The 16,085-nt window shown below is 33.3% G+C and overlaps 1 protein-coding gene across 3 annotated transcripts in view; it reads left to right on the plus strand.

Annotated features, from left to right (window-relative positions):
* The window catches only part of LOC107613098 (G-type lectin S-receptor-like serine/threonine-protein kinase At4g27290), a 36,101-nt gene extending 24,849 nt beyond the window's left edge, over positions 1–11,252 (plus strand). The window contains exons 2-9 of one of the 3 annotated variants that reach the window (XM_021110057.1): positions 7,987–8,079; positions 8,182–9,210; positions 9,312–9,425; positions 9,782–9,924; positions 10,018–10,228; positions 10,327–10,564; positions 10,664–10,814; positions 10,897–11,252. In XM_021110057.1, the coding sequence (XP_020965716.1) occupies positions 8,028–8,079; positions 8,182–9,210; positions 9,312–9,425; positions 9,782–9,924; positions 10,018–10,228; positions 10,327–10,564; positions 10,664–10,814; positions 10,897–11,205 (2,247 nt within the window). In that variant the 5' untranslated portion in view covers positions 7,987–8,027 and the 3' untranslated portion in view covers positions 11,206–11,252. Of the gene's footprint in view, positions 1–7,907; positions 9,211–9,311; positions 9,426–9,781; positions 9,925–10,017; positions 10,229–10,326; positions 10,565–10,663; positions 10,815–10,896 lie in introns of those variants that run through there. The other 2 variants (XM_016314951.2, XM_016314950.2) reach the window with 2 other exon arrangements.

Genomic DNA, 16,085 nt, shown 5'->3' on the forward strand with positions numbered 1-16,085 from the left:
GGAGAAGGAGATGGAGTGAAGGTTCGGTCTTGGGAGCGAGTTGAAGGTTTCGTAGGAAGCTTGTAAACTTTCTCACGAGAAGGATTTTTAGCAAGAACTTTCTTCCTCATTTGGTTGGTTTCAGGCTTTTGAGGGAAGAGAAGCAGTAAAGATAGTGGAGGAAACCGAGGAGTTGAGGAGATGTTAATGGAGGGTAAAGAGGGAGTGTTGGTAACCGTACCCAAAAGAAGGTTTTTTTTTTTTTACATACCATGAAACTGCATCATTTTTTTATATGACTTGAAAAGACATGACCTCATAAAAGAAAGATTTTATTTTATTTTAAAACAAAACAGAAAATTAATTTCAAATTTTGAAAACCTTTTTGGACCAAAAAATAATCAGAATGAAAACCCTTTCAAAAAAAACTTAAAAACACAAGCTAAAAAAAATTAACATGTAACATTCATATTGGGCCCAGAGATGGTTGGATTTAAGGAAATACATTGGACCACTCCAGATCTGAAATTTTTGAGGTTGGCTCAGATCAATTTTTCATTTGCAGTAATCCCAGAACATGCTGATTGAAGGGAACTTTCTTCACATGCCCAGAATTGTCTCATACCTGTTTATGAGACAAAAACTCCAACAAACACATCAGCAACTTTCAAACAAAGAATCATAACTTAAAATTTCCAGACTAGTCCTAAGCATGCGAAATCTGTCCTCAGGCAGTGGTTTAGTGAAAATATCTGCCAATTGCTCTTTTGATTTAACAAATTGAATGCTAATATCCCCTTTTTGAACATGTTCTCTTATTGAGTGAAACTTCACTTCAATATGTTTAGTCCTAGAGTGCAAAACTGAATTTTTAGAAATATTAATGGCACTCATATTATCACACAGCAACGGAATATTTTCAGCATTTAACTTGTAATCAGCAAGCTGTGTTTTTATCCACATAAGCTGAGAACAACATGAAGAAGTAGCTATATACTTAGCCTCTGCAGTGGATAAAGCCACTGTTGGCTGCTTCTTACTTGACCAAACATTTAAGGACTTTTCAAGGAAGCAACATAAGCCTGAAGTGCTCCTTCTATCAACTCTATCTCCGGCAAAATCTGCATCACAATAACCAACTGCAGAAAAATAATCAATCTTAGGATACCAAAGACCAAAATAGGATGTGCCATGAACATATCTAATGATCCTCTTAAATGCAGAAAGATGTGACTCTTTTGGTTTGGATTGGAACTTTGAACACAATCCAACACTTTGCACAATGTCGGGTCTAGAGGAAGTTAAGTACATAAGAGAACCAATCATTCCTCTATACCTAGTCTCATCTATATCTTTCTCAGTTTCTCCCTTATCTAATTTTGAACTAGGGTGCATGGGAGTTCCCATCGGTTTGTCATTTTCCATACCAAATTTCTTAACTAGTTCCTTGGCATACTTCTCCTGATGAATGAAAATACCATTTTCAGTTTGTTTAATTTGCAGCCCAAGGAAAAAATTAAGTTCACCCATCATACTCATGTCAAATTCACTTGTCATGAGTTTTCCAAATTCAGAACAAAGGGATTCATTGGCTGATCCAAAAATAATGTCATCAACATATATTTGGACTAGAATGAAAGAATCATTAGAATTCTTGATAAATAGAGTTGTATCAGTGGTGCCTCTTTGAAAACCATTTTTCAAAAGAAAAGAGCTAAGTCTCTCATACCAAGCTCAAGGAGCTTGTCTTAAACCATAGAGCGCCTTTGATAATTTGAAAACATAGTTAGGATGCTCTTTATTTTCAAAACCAGGTGGCTGCTCCATATACACTTCTCTATCTATCACACCATTCAAAAATGCACATGTCACATCCATTTGATATAATTTAAAACCACAAAATGCAGCATAAGCTAAGAGAAGTCTTATGGCTTCCATTCGGGCAACAAGGGGCAAAGGATTCATCAAAGTCTATTTCTTTTTCTTGATCATATCCTTGTGCCACTAGCCTTGCTTTGTTTCTTGCAATGCTGCCATCTTCTCCTAACTTATTCCGAAAAATCCACTTGGTGCCGGTCAGTTTCTTTCCATTCGGCCTTGGAACCAAAGTCCACACTTGGTTCTTCTCAAACTCAAGAAGTTCATCCTCCATCGCTTTTACCCAAGAGGGGTCACTAAGGGCTTCTTTGACATTTTGAGGCTCCATTTGAGAGAGAAGGACAATGTCTGTCTCTTCATTTGCCTTTCTAGTTGAGGACCGAGTTCTAACCCCATGAGAGACGTTTCCAATAACAAATTCCTCAAGATAATTCTTCAAGAATCTCCATTCACGAGGTCTGGTGGACTTGGAGGCAGATTCAGTCACCAAGGGAATCTGGGTACTACTGGTTTCAAGATCTCCTTCAGATTCATGAGACAAAATGGAATTGTCTCTTGAATTTTCAGCAGTTGCAGTTTCTGGTTCAGCTTGTCCAGAATTTTCATTTTCATTATTTTGAGCAGTTTCATTGTCCTTTTGAACTTGATTTCTTACATCACAATCTTCCAACATACTTTGCACCAGGTTAGTATCACAAAATGTAATATGTATGGACTCTTCAATAATCCTAGCATCTTGATGATAAACTCTATATGCTTTACTAGTTGTGGAATATCCTACAAACAAACACTCATACGCCTTTGGATCAAATTTACCCAAATTATCCTTGTTATTTAAAACAAAATATTTGCATCCAAAGATGTGCAAGTAGTCTAAGTTTGGTGGGTAACCTTTCCAAAGTTCAAAAGGGGTTTTCTTCAAAAATTTCCTTATGATTGTTCTATTCAAAATGTGGCAAGCCGTGTTAACCGCTTCAGCCCAAAGGAATTTTGGAACATTACTCTCACAAAGCACAGCTCTTGTCATCTCTTGTATGTTTCTATTTCTTCTTTCCACAACACCATTTTGTTGTGGTGTCCTTGGACAAGAGAAGTTGTAAGATATTCCAAATTCCTCACAAAAGAATTCAAATAGATTATTTTCAAATTCAGTTCCATGATCACTCTTTATAGAAGAGATCTTTAAATCCTTTTTATTTTAAATTATCTTGCAAAAGATTTCAAAGGCCGAAAAAGCTTCATTTTTGTGTGCAAGAAATAAAACCCAACCAAACCTAGAATAGTCATCCGTAATCACTAAACCATAATGTTTACTACCTAGGCTTTGAGTTCTTGTTGGACCAAACAAATCAATATGTAGTAATTCAAGTGGCATTTTAGTAGAGATGTCTTTCTTTGGTTTAAATGAACTTTTTGTTTGTTTTCCCATTTGGCAAGCATCACAAGTGATGTCTTTGTGAAACCTTATCAAAGGAAGACCTCTTACTAACCCTTTCTTTACAAGTTTGTTTATTTGAAACATACTTGCATGGCCTAATCTCTTGTGCCATAGCCACTTTTCAGAATTTTTAGAATGAAAACAAGCTACATTTTGATCCTTTAGTTCATCAAGGGTAAGTCCATACACATTATTAAAATGCTTGGCAACAAAAAGCACTTCATTGGTCTTTTCATTTACAACACAGTATTCAAGTCTTTTGAAAGTCACTAAATATCCTAAATCACACAGTTGACTTATACTCAAAAGATTGTGCTTCAAACCATATACCAAAAATACATCATCAATGAAAGTAGATTGTTCATTACCTACTTTTCCAACAGCAATAATTTTACCTTTATCATCATCTCCAAAGGTCATAAAACCTCCATCATACTTGTTTAGTTTGATGAAGTAAGTTGACCTTCCAGTCATGTGCCTTGAGCATCCACTATCCATGTACCAGATATCCTTTTTGTTCTTGGATGCTAGGCAAATCTGCATGAAGAGTTTCAAGTAGCCTTAGGTATCCAAATTAATTTGGATCCTTTGAAGTTAATCCATCTTGGTTGCCCAAGTGCATTGAAATCACACACAACATTGTAAATTTTATTTCCAACAATTCTTTTTTCAATGAAGCATTGTGAATATGAATGACCAAATTTTTTGCAATTGAAACAATGATTTTCTGCTGCATGTTGCTGAAATTGAGATGAGCTACCATGCAGAAAATGATTAAATGATTGAAATTTTCTGGTTTTTGGGAGAGGTGCTTTTCTTTTGACAAACTGATTTTTGTTGAAATTGTTCCTCTTTGCAACGCTGTTCCAACCAGAATTTTTTGAAACATTTGGACTCTTCGAATATGAGGTTTTGTTGTAGAAAGGTGGATTTTTGAAAGCAACCTCCTTATTCGAAGCATATCCCAGACCTGGCCTATTTGAAGTGGTTTCGGTTTTTGAGCAATGCTAAATTTCATTTGTGTCAGCTTTATCAAACTTCTCCTCAAGTATGGGAACATACCCAATACCAGAATTGTTAGATGTGGTTTTAGTATTTGATGAAGAGGCCACAAATTTTATAGAGGAATCATTAAAATTGCACTTTCCCTTGTTACATAACCTAAACCAGATTTTTCAAATAATGGTCTTTGACTTGCAAGTAATTTGTCTAAGTTACTAGAACTTTGAGCAAATTTTGCTAAGTCACCGCCATTCAGCCTTTTAATCATGTCATTTAATCTTTCATTTTCAACAATTAACTCTTGAGAAGGATCCATAATGTGCTTTCCTTTTAATTTATCAAGTTCAGATTTTAGAAATCTGTTTTCTTCAATAATGTCTAAAGCACATTCAGTTTCCTTCACCTTTTCTTTTAAAAAATTATTTTCAGCTTTCAAGACATCTTTTTCAGATCTGGACTTATTGTATTTATCTAACAATTTTGATGTGTTCAGAGTGAGATCATCAATAATAACATGTAAATCATCAATGTCAAATCATAATAATTTACCTCATCAAGATTGTTGTTTCCAGCCATGAAGCAGTCTTTATCTTCACCTTCAAATTCTTCTTCTTCATTTGAGTCGTTTTCAAGATCCTCCCAAGCTACCATGAGCACTCTTTTCCTTTCTTTCTTTCCTTTGTCCTCCTTCTTGAGCTTTGGACAGTTTAGCTTGAAGTGTCCAACCTCTTTACAATGATGACACGTCACTTTGCTCAAGTCCATCTTGTGTTCCTTTGAGCTTGAACCCTTGTACTTGCCCTTATTCTTCATCATTCTTCTAAATCTCCTAACAAAAAACATGAGCTCATCATTTGAAATACCATCACTAGACTCACTCTCTTTGGGTTCTACTTTTGACTTGAGGGTTATTCCCTTTTTCTTTGAGTCTGGGTTTGCGTGTGTGGATTCATAGGCAAGGAATTTTCCTCTCATATCATCATAGGTTATGGGGATTAGGTTGTTGCTCTCGGTTAGGACAGTGGCAGTGGTTTCCCATTCTTTTGTGAGGCTTCTAAGGAGTTTTCTCACCAAGGTTTGTTCTGAGTAGTTTGTACCCATAGTATCAAGATTGTTGATTATGATTGAGAATCTCTCAAACGCTTTATTAATGCTTTCTCCATCCTTCATGTTAAATATCTCGTACTCTTTTCGCAGCATATCAATCCTTGTCTCTTTGACTTGTTTAGTGCCTTCGTGTGTAACCTGGAGTTTTTCCTAGATTTCTTTGACTGTCTTGCATCTAGACACCTTTCGGTACTCTTCATAGCTGATAGCACAGTGAAGAAGGTTGTTAGCTTTAGCATTCAGCTCCATCTTCTTCTTATAGTGTTCATTCCGTTCAGCTTCTTCTTTTGGAATCACCACTCCATGAGCACTTGTTTTTGTTGGGATCTTGGGACCGTTCACAACAATCTTCCATATGTTGTAGTCAATGGATTGGATGAAGATCCTTATCCTTTCTTTCCAGTAGGCATAATTCTTCCCGTTGAAGAAAGATGGCCGGTTGTTTAACTGGACTTCAGTGAGGGTGTAGGCAACTGTGGTTGTGCCCATGTTGTTCGCCATTGGATCTTTGCTCCAAGCGATGAAGCTTGATTCTTGAGACCTTAGCTCCTGATACCAATTGAAGGTTGTGGTAGGCTTAGAGAAGGGGGTTGAATCCATGCCTTCCTTTTCAGTTACTGATATGACTCTTTAAAACAAACTTTCAATTTTGATTCTGTTTGTACTCAGCAGCAAAAATTTATGAGACAATTTATTTTTGTCTCATGAATATCAGAAAACAGAACACAACAGAGAAGAGAAAAACTAACACCAGCATGTATCCTGGTTCGGTTGCCTTGTGCTATGCAACCTACATCCAGTCTCCTCCACAACAATGGAGGAATTTCCACTATAGTTAAAAGTATTACATACACCAATTCCACAGGATTGACATAATCCTTTCACACTCAAGTTCTAACCCAACTTGACATTGGCTATGCTAATACCTAACTCTTCACTCTTAGGGCTAACCCAACTAAGAAAGGGATACCTCACAGGTATAAGATACAAGACACTTAATCAACCTAAAGAAATCTGAAATAACTCTAGGCTTTTCTCTCAAGTGTATCACTCGGCCTTTTTCCACTCATGGCTTTTAATTGAGCTCTCTCACTATGCCTTTTCACTCAAGAAATTACAGAAAGATAAACATTGAAAAGTACATTACAATCTGTAAAACATGAAGGAGATTGACTTCATCAACAGCCTCTTTGCTATGTGATAAACCAGATTCGCAAGCCTCTGATTTGGTTCTTCAATATTGGTAGAATGCTTCTTTGAAAGAAAACATTGTCCAAGTAGAAAAACTTCTTCAGGGAACTCTTCACGGAACACAACTCACCAAACTCTGGTTTTCTCTCCTTGCGTTCTGAATGAGCAGCAAGCTTCTTTTATCTCTTTGCATGTTGCTTGGTTGCTCTTCCTAGGTTAACTTCTTGAGTCTTGAGCTTCACCAACCCAGCCGTTCACTTTTTTTCAGTAATCCTCAAAATAGGAACTTTGCTTCTGACTTCTCTATCTTGACCGAAAGTCACATCATCAGTAGAAAGTGATTTCTTCAATGGTAAACACAGATCTTGACCATTGAAACACAACTTGGTCCCCAAGACATATTCTCAACTGTTGATGCACAGCAGCGAGGAACATAAATCCTCTTTTTCATATAACCCAAAATGGAGTGGCAGAGAGTTGAAGATGAAGAGAAGAAAATATGATGCATGTATAAGGAAATAGGTTACCTTTAACCTTTATCTAAGCTTGATTTAGTTTGATCTAGCTGATTTGACCTCAGCCTTTCTTGCCTAACCTTCTCTTTCTTTCCTCTTCTTTGAATAGTTTAGGAACTAAGCACTTTCTCTTGCTTCTGTGATTTGATTGGGACAAAGAGAAAAGAACGTTGCTTTGAAAGCAAGATGGAGGGATTTGAAATCAACTCGGGCTTGGATCGGGTTTTGCTCAAGTTCAGCCCGTTGGTTCCTTGCCTTTGCTTCTTGAAGAATTGAGCTTGAGATGGATGACTTGGGCTTAGTTTATTTTTACTTATCATTCAGCCCATCAGCAGATTTCTTTTGTTTAATGTTGGGCTGCTGCAACACTTATTTTTAGTCTGCATCACTTAATCAAAATAATCAAAAACTAATCGGATGATTAACCTTATAATCAAATGTTTATCATTATCAATTATATTAATTAATTTTTTAACTCAACAGTGGTATATTTGCTTTGTCTCTTACTTTGAGTGACAGATATGTTCCACAGTTAGGTGAGGTCTGGAATTTATCACTTGTGATCTCACATTGGTTCCCTTGTTATCTACCATTTAGTCACATTCCATTAGAAAAGTCAAGAGCAACAAAAGTCAAGCTAGCAATAGTGACGTGTGGCCATATCCCATATGTGTTTACTTTTAATTTGGAAGTTGAACTGAAAATTTAAAATAAATAAATAAAATTTTTATTTAAGATTGACTCATTTAGTTTTGTTACATATCATCAATATCCAAAGTCAAACAATTAAGTACCTCAGAAGCTGTTATGCAATGGTCATTCTTTCTTTCATAGTGATTCTTGCTTACATACTTTCTCCTTCTTCCCTTGCCACAGAACTTGATTATATTCATGTTTCCCAGTCCCTCAGTGATGGCATGACCTTAGTGTCACAAGGTGGAAAATTTGAACTTGGTTTCTTCAGCCCTGGTAATTCACACAAGCGTTACTTGGGAATTTGGTACAAGAAAATTCCAGTTCAGACAGTTGTTTGGGTTGCCAATAGGGCCAACCCCATCAATGATTTCTCAGGAACTTTAACAGTGAAGAGCACGGGCAATCTTTCACTCACAGAAAATGGTACTGAAACTACTTTTTGGAGCACAATCTCTCGAAAACAAGCAAAGAATCCGGTATTGGAGCTCTTGGACAGTGGCAATCTTGTGTTAAGAAATGAAGGGGAATCAAATCCAAAGGCCTATTTGTGGCAAAGCTTTGATTATCCTTCAGATACATACTTGCCATCGATGAAGTTAGGAAGGGACCTCCAAAACGGTTTTGATTGGTGCGTAACTTCTTGGAAGAGTCGAAATGATCCATCCCCTGTAGGCTTTTCTCTTGGTTTAGTTCTCAATGATTATCCTGAGTTTTCCATTATGAATGGCACAAAAAAATTATATCGGGCTGGACCTTGGAATGGCCTTTACTTAAGTGGCTACCCGGATCAATCCTATACATATATCTTTGAAACCACTTATGTCAAAAACAAGGATGAGATATCCTACAGCTCTAACACCAAGATTGATTCTATCCTTGCAAGAGCTGTAATAAACCAAACAAGTCAATCTATTACACAGTATATATGGGATGACAATCTTCAGAATTGGAAAAGTTTTGGATCAAAGCCAGTTGATGTGTGTGATAAATATGACCTTTGTGGAGCCTTTAGTTATTGCAGTGTAACAGAACCACAGCATGTCTGCCAATGCTTCAAAGGGTTCAGTCCAAAGTCACCAGAAGCATGGAACTCAAACAACTCCTCACAAGGATGCATTCGCGACAAACCATTAAGCTGCAATAATGTCACAAGCACTGATGGTTTTGTCAAATACACAGGCTTGAAAGTGCCGGATACTCAGCATACTAAGCTGCTTGAGAATATTAATTTAGATGAATGCAGAAATCTATGTTTGAAGAACTGCTCTTGTATGGCTTATGCCAATTCAGACATAAGAGGAGGAGGCAGTGGCTGCGTCATGTGGTTTGGTGATCTAATTGACATCAAAATATTTCAATCTGGTGGACAGGATCTGTACATCCGAATGCCTGCTTTGGAATCAGGTAAGGGACAAAAGTGCATCTTGCTTTATAGATTCTTCCATTCTTCTTATTATTGTATCTTTCATTTTTGTTTACATGTTTGATGAATTTCAACCATGAAGGACTTCAACATCGGAACATGAAAAAAGTGATAATTGCTAGCACCATTGCTGCAATTTGTGCAACACTTCTACTTTGTGTTTATGTTATATACAGAGTCCGAAGGAACAATATTGGTAACTACTTTCTTTTCGCTCACATTATCTCTAAAAGGCAATTCTTTCTATATATGTATTCTATTACTTAATTGAAATTTTGTTTAAATATAGCTAGTTCTTTGGAAACAATCTTGGTGTAATGATAGCATTGAATTTGAGGTCAATCTAGAGATTTAGTAGCTTGAGATCCATCTAGATTTTCTTGTGCATTTATCTTCTTAACAGCTCCAATGCTCCATGTCCTCCCCTCAATCCCAGAAAACCAAAAAGGCAGAGAAAAGAAAAAGCAAATGTTGCTGATTATCATTATCTTTAAATTTATAATTTTAAGTTAATAATACTGCTGAATATCTTTCCTATTTCTTGCTTCTCAGAATGGTCAAAAGCAGAATTGTTTGAAGGATATGTAAATGACACGGATCTACCCATGTTTGATCTACTAATGGTTACTACTGCCACTGACAACTTCTCCTTGAATAACAAGATTGGACAAGGTGGTTTTGGAACTGTATATAAGGTAATTCGGTCTATGAATAGTTGGTTGCAAAGAAACAAGTAGAGGAATTTGACATTATTAAGAACATCTACTTACATAAATGCGATAAATCAGGGGAAATTAGCAGATGGGCAAGAAATTGCTGTCAAGAGACTTTCACAGAGTTCTGGCCAAGGAATGACGGAATTTCTAACTGAAGTGAAGCTTATTGCAAAGCTTCAGCATCGAAATTTAGTAAAACTTCTTGGTTGCTGCATTCGAGGACAAGAAAAGTTGTTAGTTTATGAATACATGGTTAATGGCAGCCTAGACAACTTCATTTTTGGTGTGTGATTCAAGAAAGCTTAGATCAGACCTAAATTTGGCTAAGATTACCACTTGAATATTCATTATTAATTAACAAATTTGTTTTTCTAAACATAGATCGAATGAAAAGCAAGTTGCTGGAGTGGCCTCAACGCTTCCTCATAATATTTGGAGTTGCTAGGGGACTTCTATATTTACACCATGATTCAAGATTGAGAATTATCCACAGAGATCTCAAATTAAGTAACGTTTTACTTGATGATAAGTTAAATCCTAAAATATCAGACTTTGGAATTGCTAGAGCTTTTGGAGTTGATCAGACTCATGGAAACACAAATAGAGTTATTGGGACTTAGTGAGTATCTATGTAACTTTATAGTATCCACCCACCCCCCTCTCTTATTTTCGTTATAATATGCGATATGAATACACTTGTTTTCATGGTTTCATGCAGTGGATACATGGCACCAGAGTATGCTATCAATGGGCTGTTTTCAGTAAAATCCGACGTCTTCAGCTTTGGTGTAATATTGATGGAGATTATAAGTGGGAACAGAAACAGAGCGCTTTGTCATGCAAATGAGACTCTTAATCTTGTTGGCTATGTAAGCAAGCAATCAAATAGTTGTTTTATTTAACAAAGATGTTCCAAATATTCTGAAGCTTTTTTCATCTTATATGATATAGGCTTGGATGCTTTGGAAAGAGGACAGGCCTTTGGAGCTGATCGATCCAAACATAAAGGAGTCATGTGTCATCCCAGAAGTATTGCGGTGCATCCATGTTAGTCTCTTATGTGTGCAACAACACCCTGAAGATCGGCCTACAATGGCCTCAGTACTTGTCATGTTAGGAAGTAAGATGGACTTAGTTGATCCTAAAGAGCCTGGCTTCTTTTCCTGCAAGCTCCCCACTGAAGTGAGTTCACACTCAGATCAACATAACATCATGTCTTTAAATGATGAATTAACTATTACCTCATTAGATGGTCGGTGAAATCACTTTGTTAGCTACACTGATTGCATGATTAGCTTATTTTTCAAGTCCTGTTACTAAATATGCAAATGAAATTTAATTGCATATAACTTTTCACTGAAGAGCACATTTTGCAGATGTCAATCTTGCTCTGCAATATGATGACTATTTGGGCTACTTAGATATCAGGGTTTCTATAACTTATCGTCTTATAAGAATTCAAGAATGAATATCAAGTGCTGATATCATAAAATATACAATGAAGGGGGCTTATTTATAGGCAAAAAACATAACCAAATTATAATTACAAAATCAATATAATATCAAACTAAATAAATATAACATCAATATTAATATATTTATTTAGATATTATATTAATATATAATATTTTAAATATATTCTAATATCTATTCTCAAATTTATGTGACAACTTCAATTTGTAACTTATTTAAAAAAACGGAATAAAAAAATTAAAATAATACCTAAATAAAATTATTAAAAATTTAGAACTATTACGAGTTGTGTAAACTTAGGATCAGAGTACTGACGAAATTACAAGAATTTCGGTGCAGACGAAACTGCAGGAACTCAGGTGCATTCGGAGCGGTAAAAACTTGAGGTGCAGAAACTGCAGGAACTCGGGGTGTATTGGGAGCTGTAGACACTTGAGGTGCAGATGAAATTACAAAAACTTGGATGCATTTATTATAACCGCGAAAATTTGGAGTGCAAAAAAAAATTGCAAAAACTTGGAGTGCAGACAAAATGTGTATTGTTAGAATTAAAAATTAAGAAAAAAACGTAAAAATATTCTCATAAAAGAATTTGGAGCAGCGAAAAAAATTATTAAATTACTGAGTGTTTATTTATTGGCGAGAAAAATTTCTTAGCTTGCTTTTAATACTTAAAGATTTCTTATTTTATTAACGCATTTAAGCAAATGTTAGTTGGTACATTATTGAAATTATTAAATTATATAAAAATATTATGTACATGTTAAAAATTAGCAGTATTTCAACAAATTTCCAATTTAAAAACTCAGAGAAATATGCTGCCATTTAGAGATAATGGGAATATAAGATTGAAGAAAAGCAGTTACCAATACTGTTCCTTCGGACTCTATATATAACATAAACACAAAGTAGAAGTGTTGCACAAATTGCAGCAATGGTGCTAGCAATTATCACGTTTTTCTTTGGCATGTGCTATTCATTGTTAAAATTCCTGAGAAATCATTGATGGGGTTGGCCCTATTGGCAACCCAAACAACTGTCTGAATTGGAATTTTCTTGTACCAAATTCCCAAGTAACGCTTGTGTGAAGAATTACCAGGGTTGAAGAAACCAAGTTCAAATTTTGCACCTTGTGACACTAAGGTCATGCCATCACTGAGGGACTGGGAAACATGAATAGAATCAAGTTCTATGGCAAGAGAAGAAGAAAGTATGTAAGCAAGCATCACTGAGAAAGAAGGAATGTCCATTGAATATCAGCTTTTGAGTTACTTCATTGTTTCGATTTTGGTTCTGATGGTATGAATGAAAGCTAAATGTGTCATAAAGCATAGCCATATAAAATTCAGCATTAGAAATTCGACAGAAAAAGAAAAGCAGAATTTTCCAACTTTGAAAAGTGAAAACACGTTGTGTTTTTTTTTTATTATTCTTATATCAAGTCTATTACTTTTTATTTTTCATTATAAAATTGATGATTAATCTTAATTTTTTATATTCTCTAATATTTTATTTTTATGTAGGTATTATACTATTGTTTTTAATATTAATACAAATTATAAAATTTACATGCCCCTAACACTCTTCTTGTTGAAAATACATGTTGTCATGATTCATAAAAAATAAAATTAGAAAATTGAATATTATTTTTTAATTATCAAAATATTCATAATTGTATTTCATCTAATAAATTTATCATTGTATTACAGAAGATGACGAAGACGGCACTGCGACAAAAAAGACGACAATGGTGTGGGTAACTCAGAAAATGGTACTGTGCTTCCGGTGGATAACTCAGTAATTATTTGGAAAAGACGAGAATGGTGTAGGTGAGTTGAGTTAGAGTTATTGAGGTAACTCAGTAACTATTTTATTTTATTTAAATTAGTGACCAATTTAGTAACTGATTAGTTTATAACAATATTTTTTAGTTGGTCGCTAAAATTCGTCACTATCTTAATAATTAGTAACCGATTTAGAGACCATAGTCTTAGCGGCCGACCAAACAATTTTTCATTTCTCTATCAGTTGCAAAGCGATCGCTAAATTAAAAAATTGTGCCCGATTTTATGACCAAGAGTCTTAAAGACGTTGCTTCTTTGTTTTCGTTGCTAATTCAGTCGCTAAATTAAAAAATAGCGACCGATTTTAGCGACCAACCTTATTCTGGTTGTATAAAAATTTATCGGTCGCTAATTCGGTTGCTATTAGTGGCCAATTTTGTTAGTCGCTAAAATCGGTTGCTATCTTAACCATTGACAACTAATTTAGCGACTATTGCCTTAGCGATCAAATTAGCGACCAAATAATTTTCACCCTATTTCTCTATCGGTTGCAAAATTGGTCGCTAAATTAAAAAATAGCGACCGATTTTGTGACTGAAAATCCCAAAGACGTTACTTCTCTTGTTTTGGTTGCTAATTCGGTCGCTAAATTACAAGATAGCGACCGATTTAGTGACCAACTTTATTCTGGTTGTATAATAAACTTATCAATCACTAATTTGGTTGCTATGAGTGACCAATTTTCTTGGTCGCTAAAATCGGTCACTAAATATAATTTAGCGACCAATTTTTTCTGGTCCTAGAAATCTTATATCTGTCGCTAAATCAATCGCTATTAACAATTAATTTTTTTAGTCGCTATTCTGATAATTTATTGTAGTGTATAGTATAGATTTAAAGTGTTATATTCTTCAGGGATAGACTGTTGGAATTTATGGATTATTTAACCCTAGATAATTCATCTATAACAATATATAATGGAAAAACCTGTTTTGATGTCCAATTTTTTTTTCAATTTTTCCCTTTCTAATAATCTACCCCACTATATATCAGTTATTCTACGTTAAAAAACTTCCACTACTTCATATTCTCTCTTATCACATACATTCACATTCTCTCTTATCTTATTAATTCACATTCACGGAACCTCTTTCATTATCTCTTACCTCCCTTACTATCTATCCTCTCATATTATTGTTACTGCATAATCAAAAAAAAAATTGTATCTATCTTCTCTTGCATCCTTCTCATTTCACTTAAATATACCGTAAAACCTAATATAATTTGCTTGAAAAAAGTTAAGTAATTTTTTTTATCTTATAATCATTTTATATTTTGAGATTCAAAGTTTTGTATTTTTAATTTTATTCAAAGTTTATTTTTATGTTTTATTTTAACACTTTTGAATGTAATCAAAATAAATATAAATTTATTCAATTTTTTAAAATTTATATTAATTATTAAAATCATGATATAATGGATGTACTACTATAAAAAAATGAAAATAATTTCATAACTATTTTTTTTGTTGAAATAAACATGACTCAATAACTGTAAAGTCTAATTTAAACAACTATATATAAGTAAAATAAATAATAAAAAATGGACATAAAATTTAACTTTTTTGTTATTTAATATAAAAATAAATATAATAAAATAAATCGTTGTTCTCATACTTAATGACATAAAATTTAACATTATCCTTTTCTAGAGCCATCTATTTTTTTTAGTTTTTATCCTTATTTTTGTACTTTATTTTAACTTTATTAAACCAAAAAGTACTAATGTCATTTAATTTTAATTTTTAACTTTTATCATAAATGAAAATATGTGACTTTGTATGCATTAGATAATAAAAAAATATTCATAATAAAAAAACGTTAAATTTACTCATTCGTTATATTTATAGGAGTGTAGATGATTCACATAAGAGTTATGAGATTTTTTTTTTTTGAATTTTATTTTAAATTAGTATTCACTTTTGAGTGTAATAATTATGAACTAATATATGATGGTAACTAACTGTGATTGAAGAGAAGATAGAAAGAGAATAAAAAACGGAAGAAGAAAGAGAGAACAAGCTAATATAAGAATGGTGATGAGGCATATATAGATAGATAATGGTAAGAACAAATATTCTATATATTAAAAAAATTAAATAACTTATAAATTTTTTTTAATTTTTATTTTGTTATTTTATACAAAACTTTTGAATGCTCGATATCTTAAATTTTTTTTAAAATGATAAAATATGACTTAACAAGTAAGTATGAAAAATAAGTATTTAACTATTTATATAATAGTTATAGATCTAGATATCTAAATCAAACAAGAAAATAATTCTTTTAATAAATCTTTAACAACTCAAAAGTTAACACAATAGATATGTATGAATCAAAGTGATAAACAAAAATGAGAGCTGTGATAATGGTATGGTGATAATTGATTGCGATTGGGGTTAATAGAAGAAGAAAATAAGGAAGAACAATAAAATAAGGTAACATAATAGTGACGGTGAGACAATAATAATTATACATATAAAAAAATAATAAGAGAAAATAATAGTGTATAGTATGATGAGATGATATAATCAAAATAAAAATTAATAATTTTGAAATAATAATAAAATTTAAAATAATTAAAGATGTTCAATATAAGATTAAAAAAAAATTTATCTATTAGAATTGTGTATCTTCTAAAAGACTGTTTTGAATATGAATATAAATTTGTAAATTTATTCTAAATTAAATAGGATTGAGAAAATAAGTAAATTCAATATATAAATAACTAATTTGTAAATAATATTAGTAAATTTTTATCTTAATTTTGTTACACATAATAACAACATAATTCTTTTTTTATTTTTTAATTTAAATTTATTTA

Source organism: Arachis ipaensis, chromosome B08 (genome assembly GCF_000816755.2).
Source record: "Arachis ipaensis cultivar K30076 chromosome B08, Araip1.1, whole genome shotgun sequence".
NCBI lineage: Eukaryota > Viridiplantae > Streptophyta > Magnoliopsida > Fabales > Fabaceae > Arachis > Arachis ipaensis.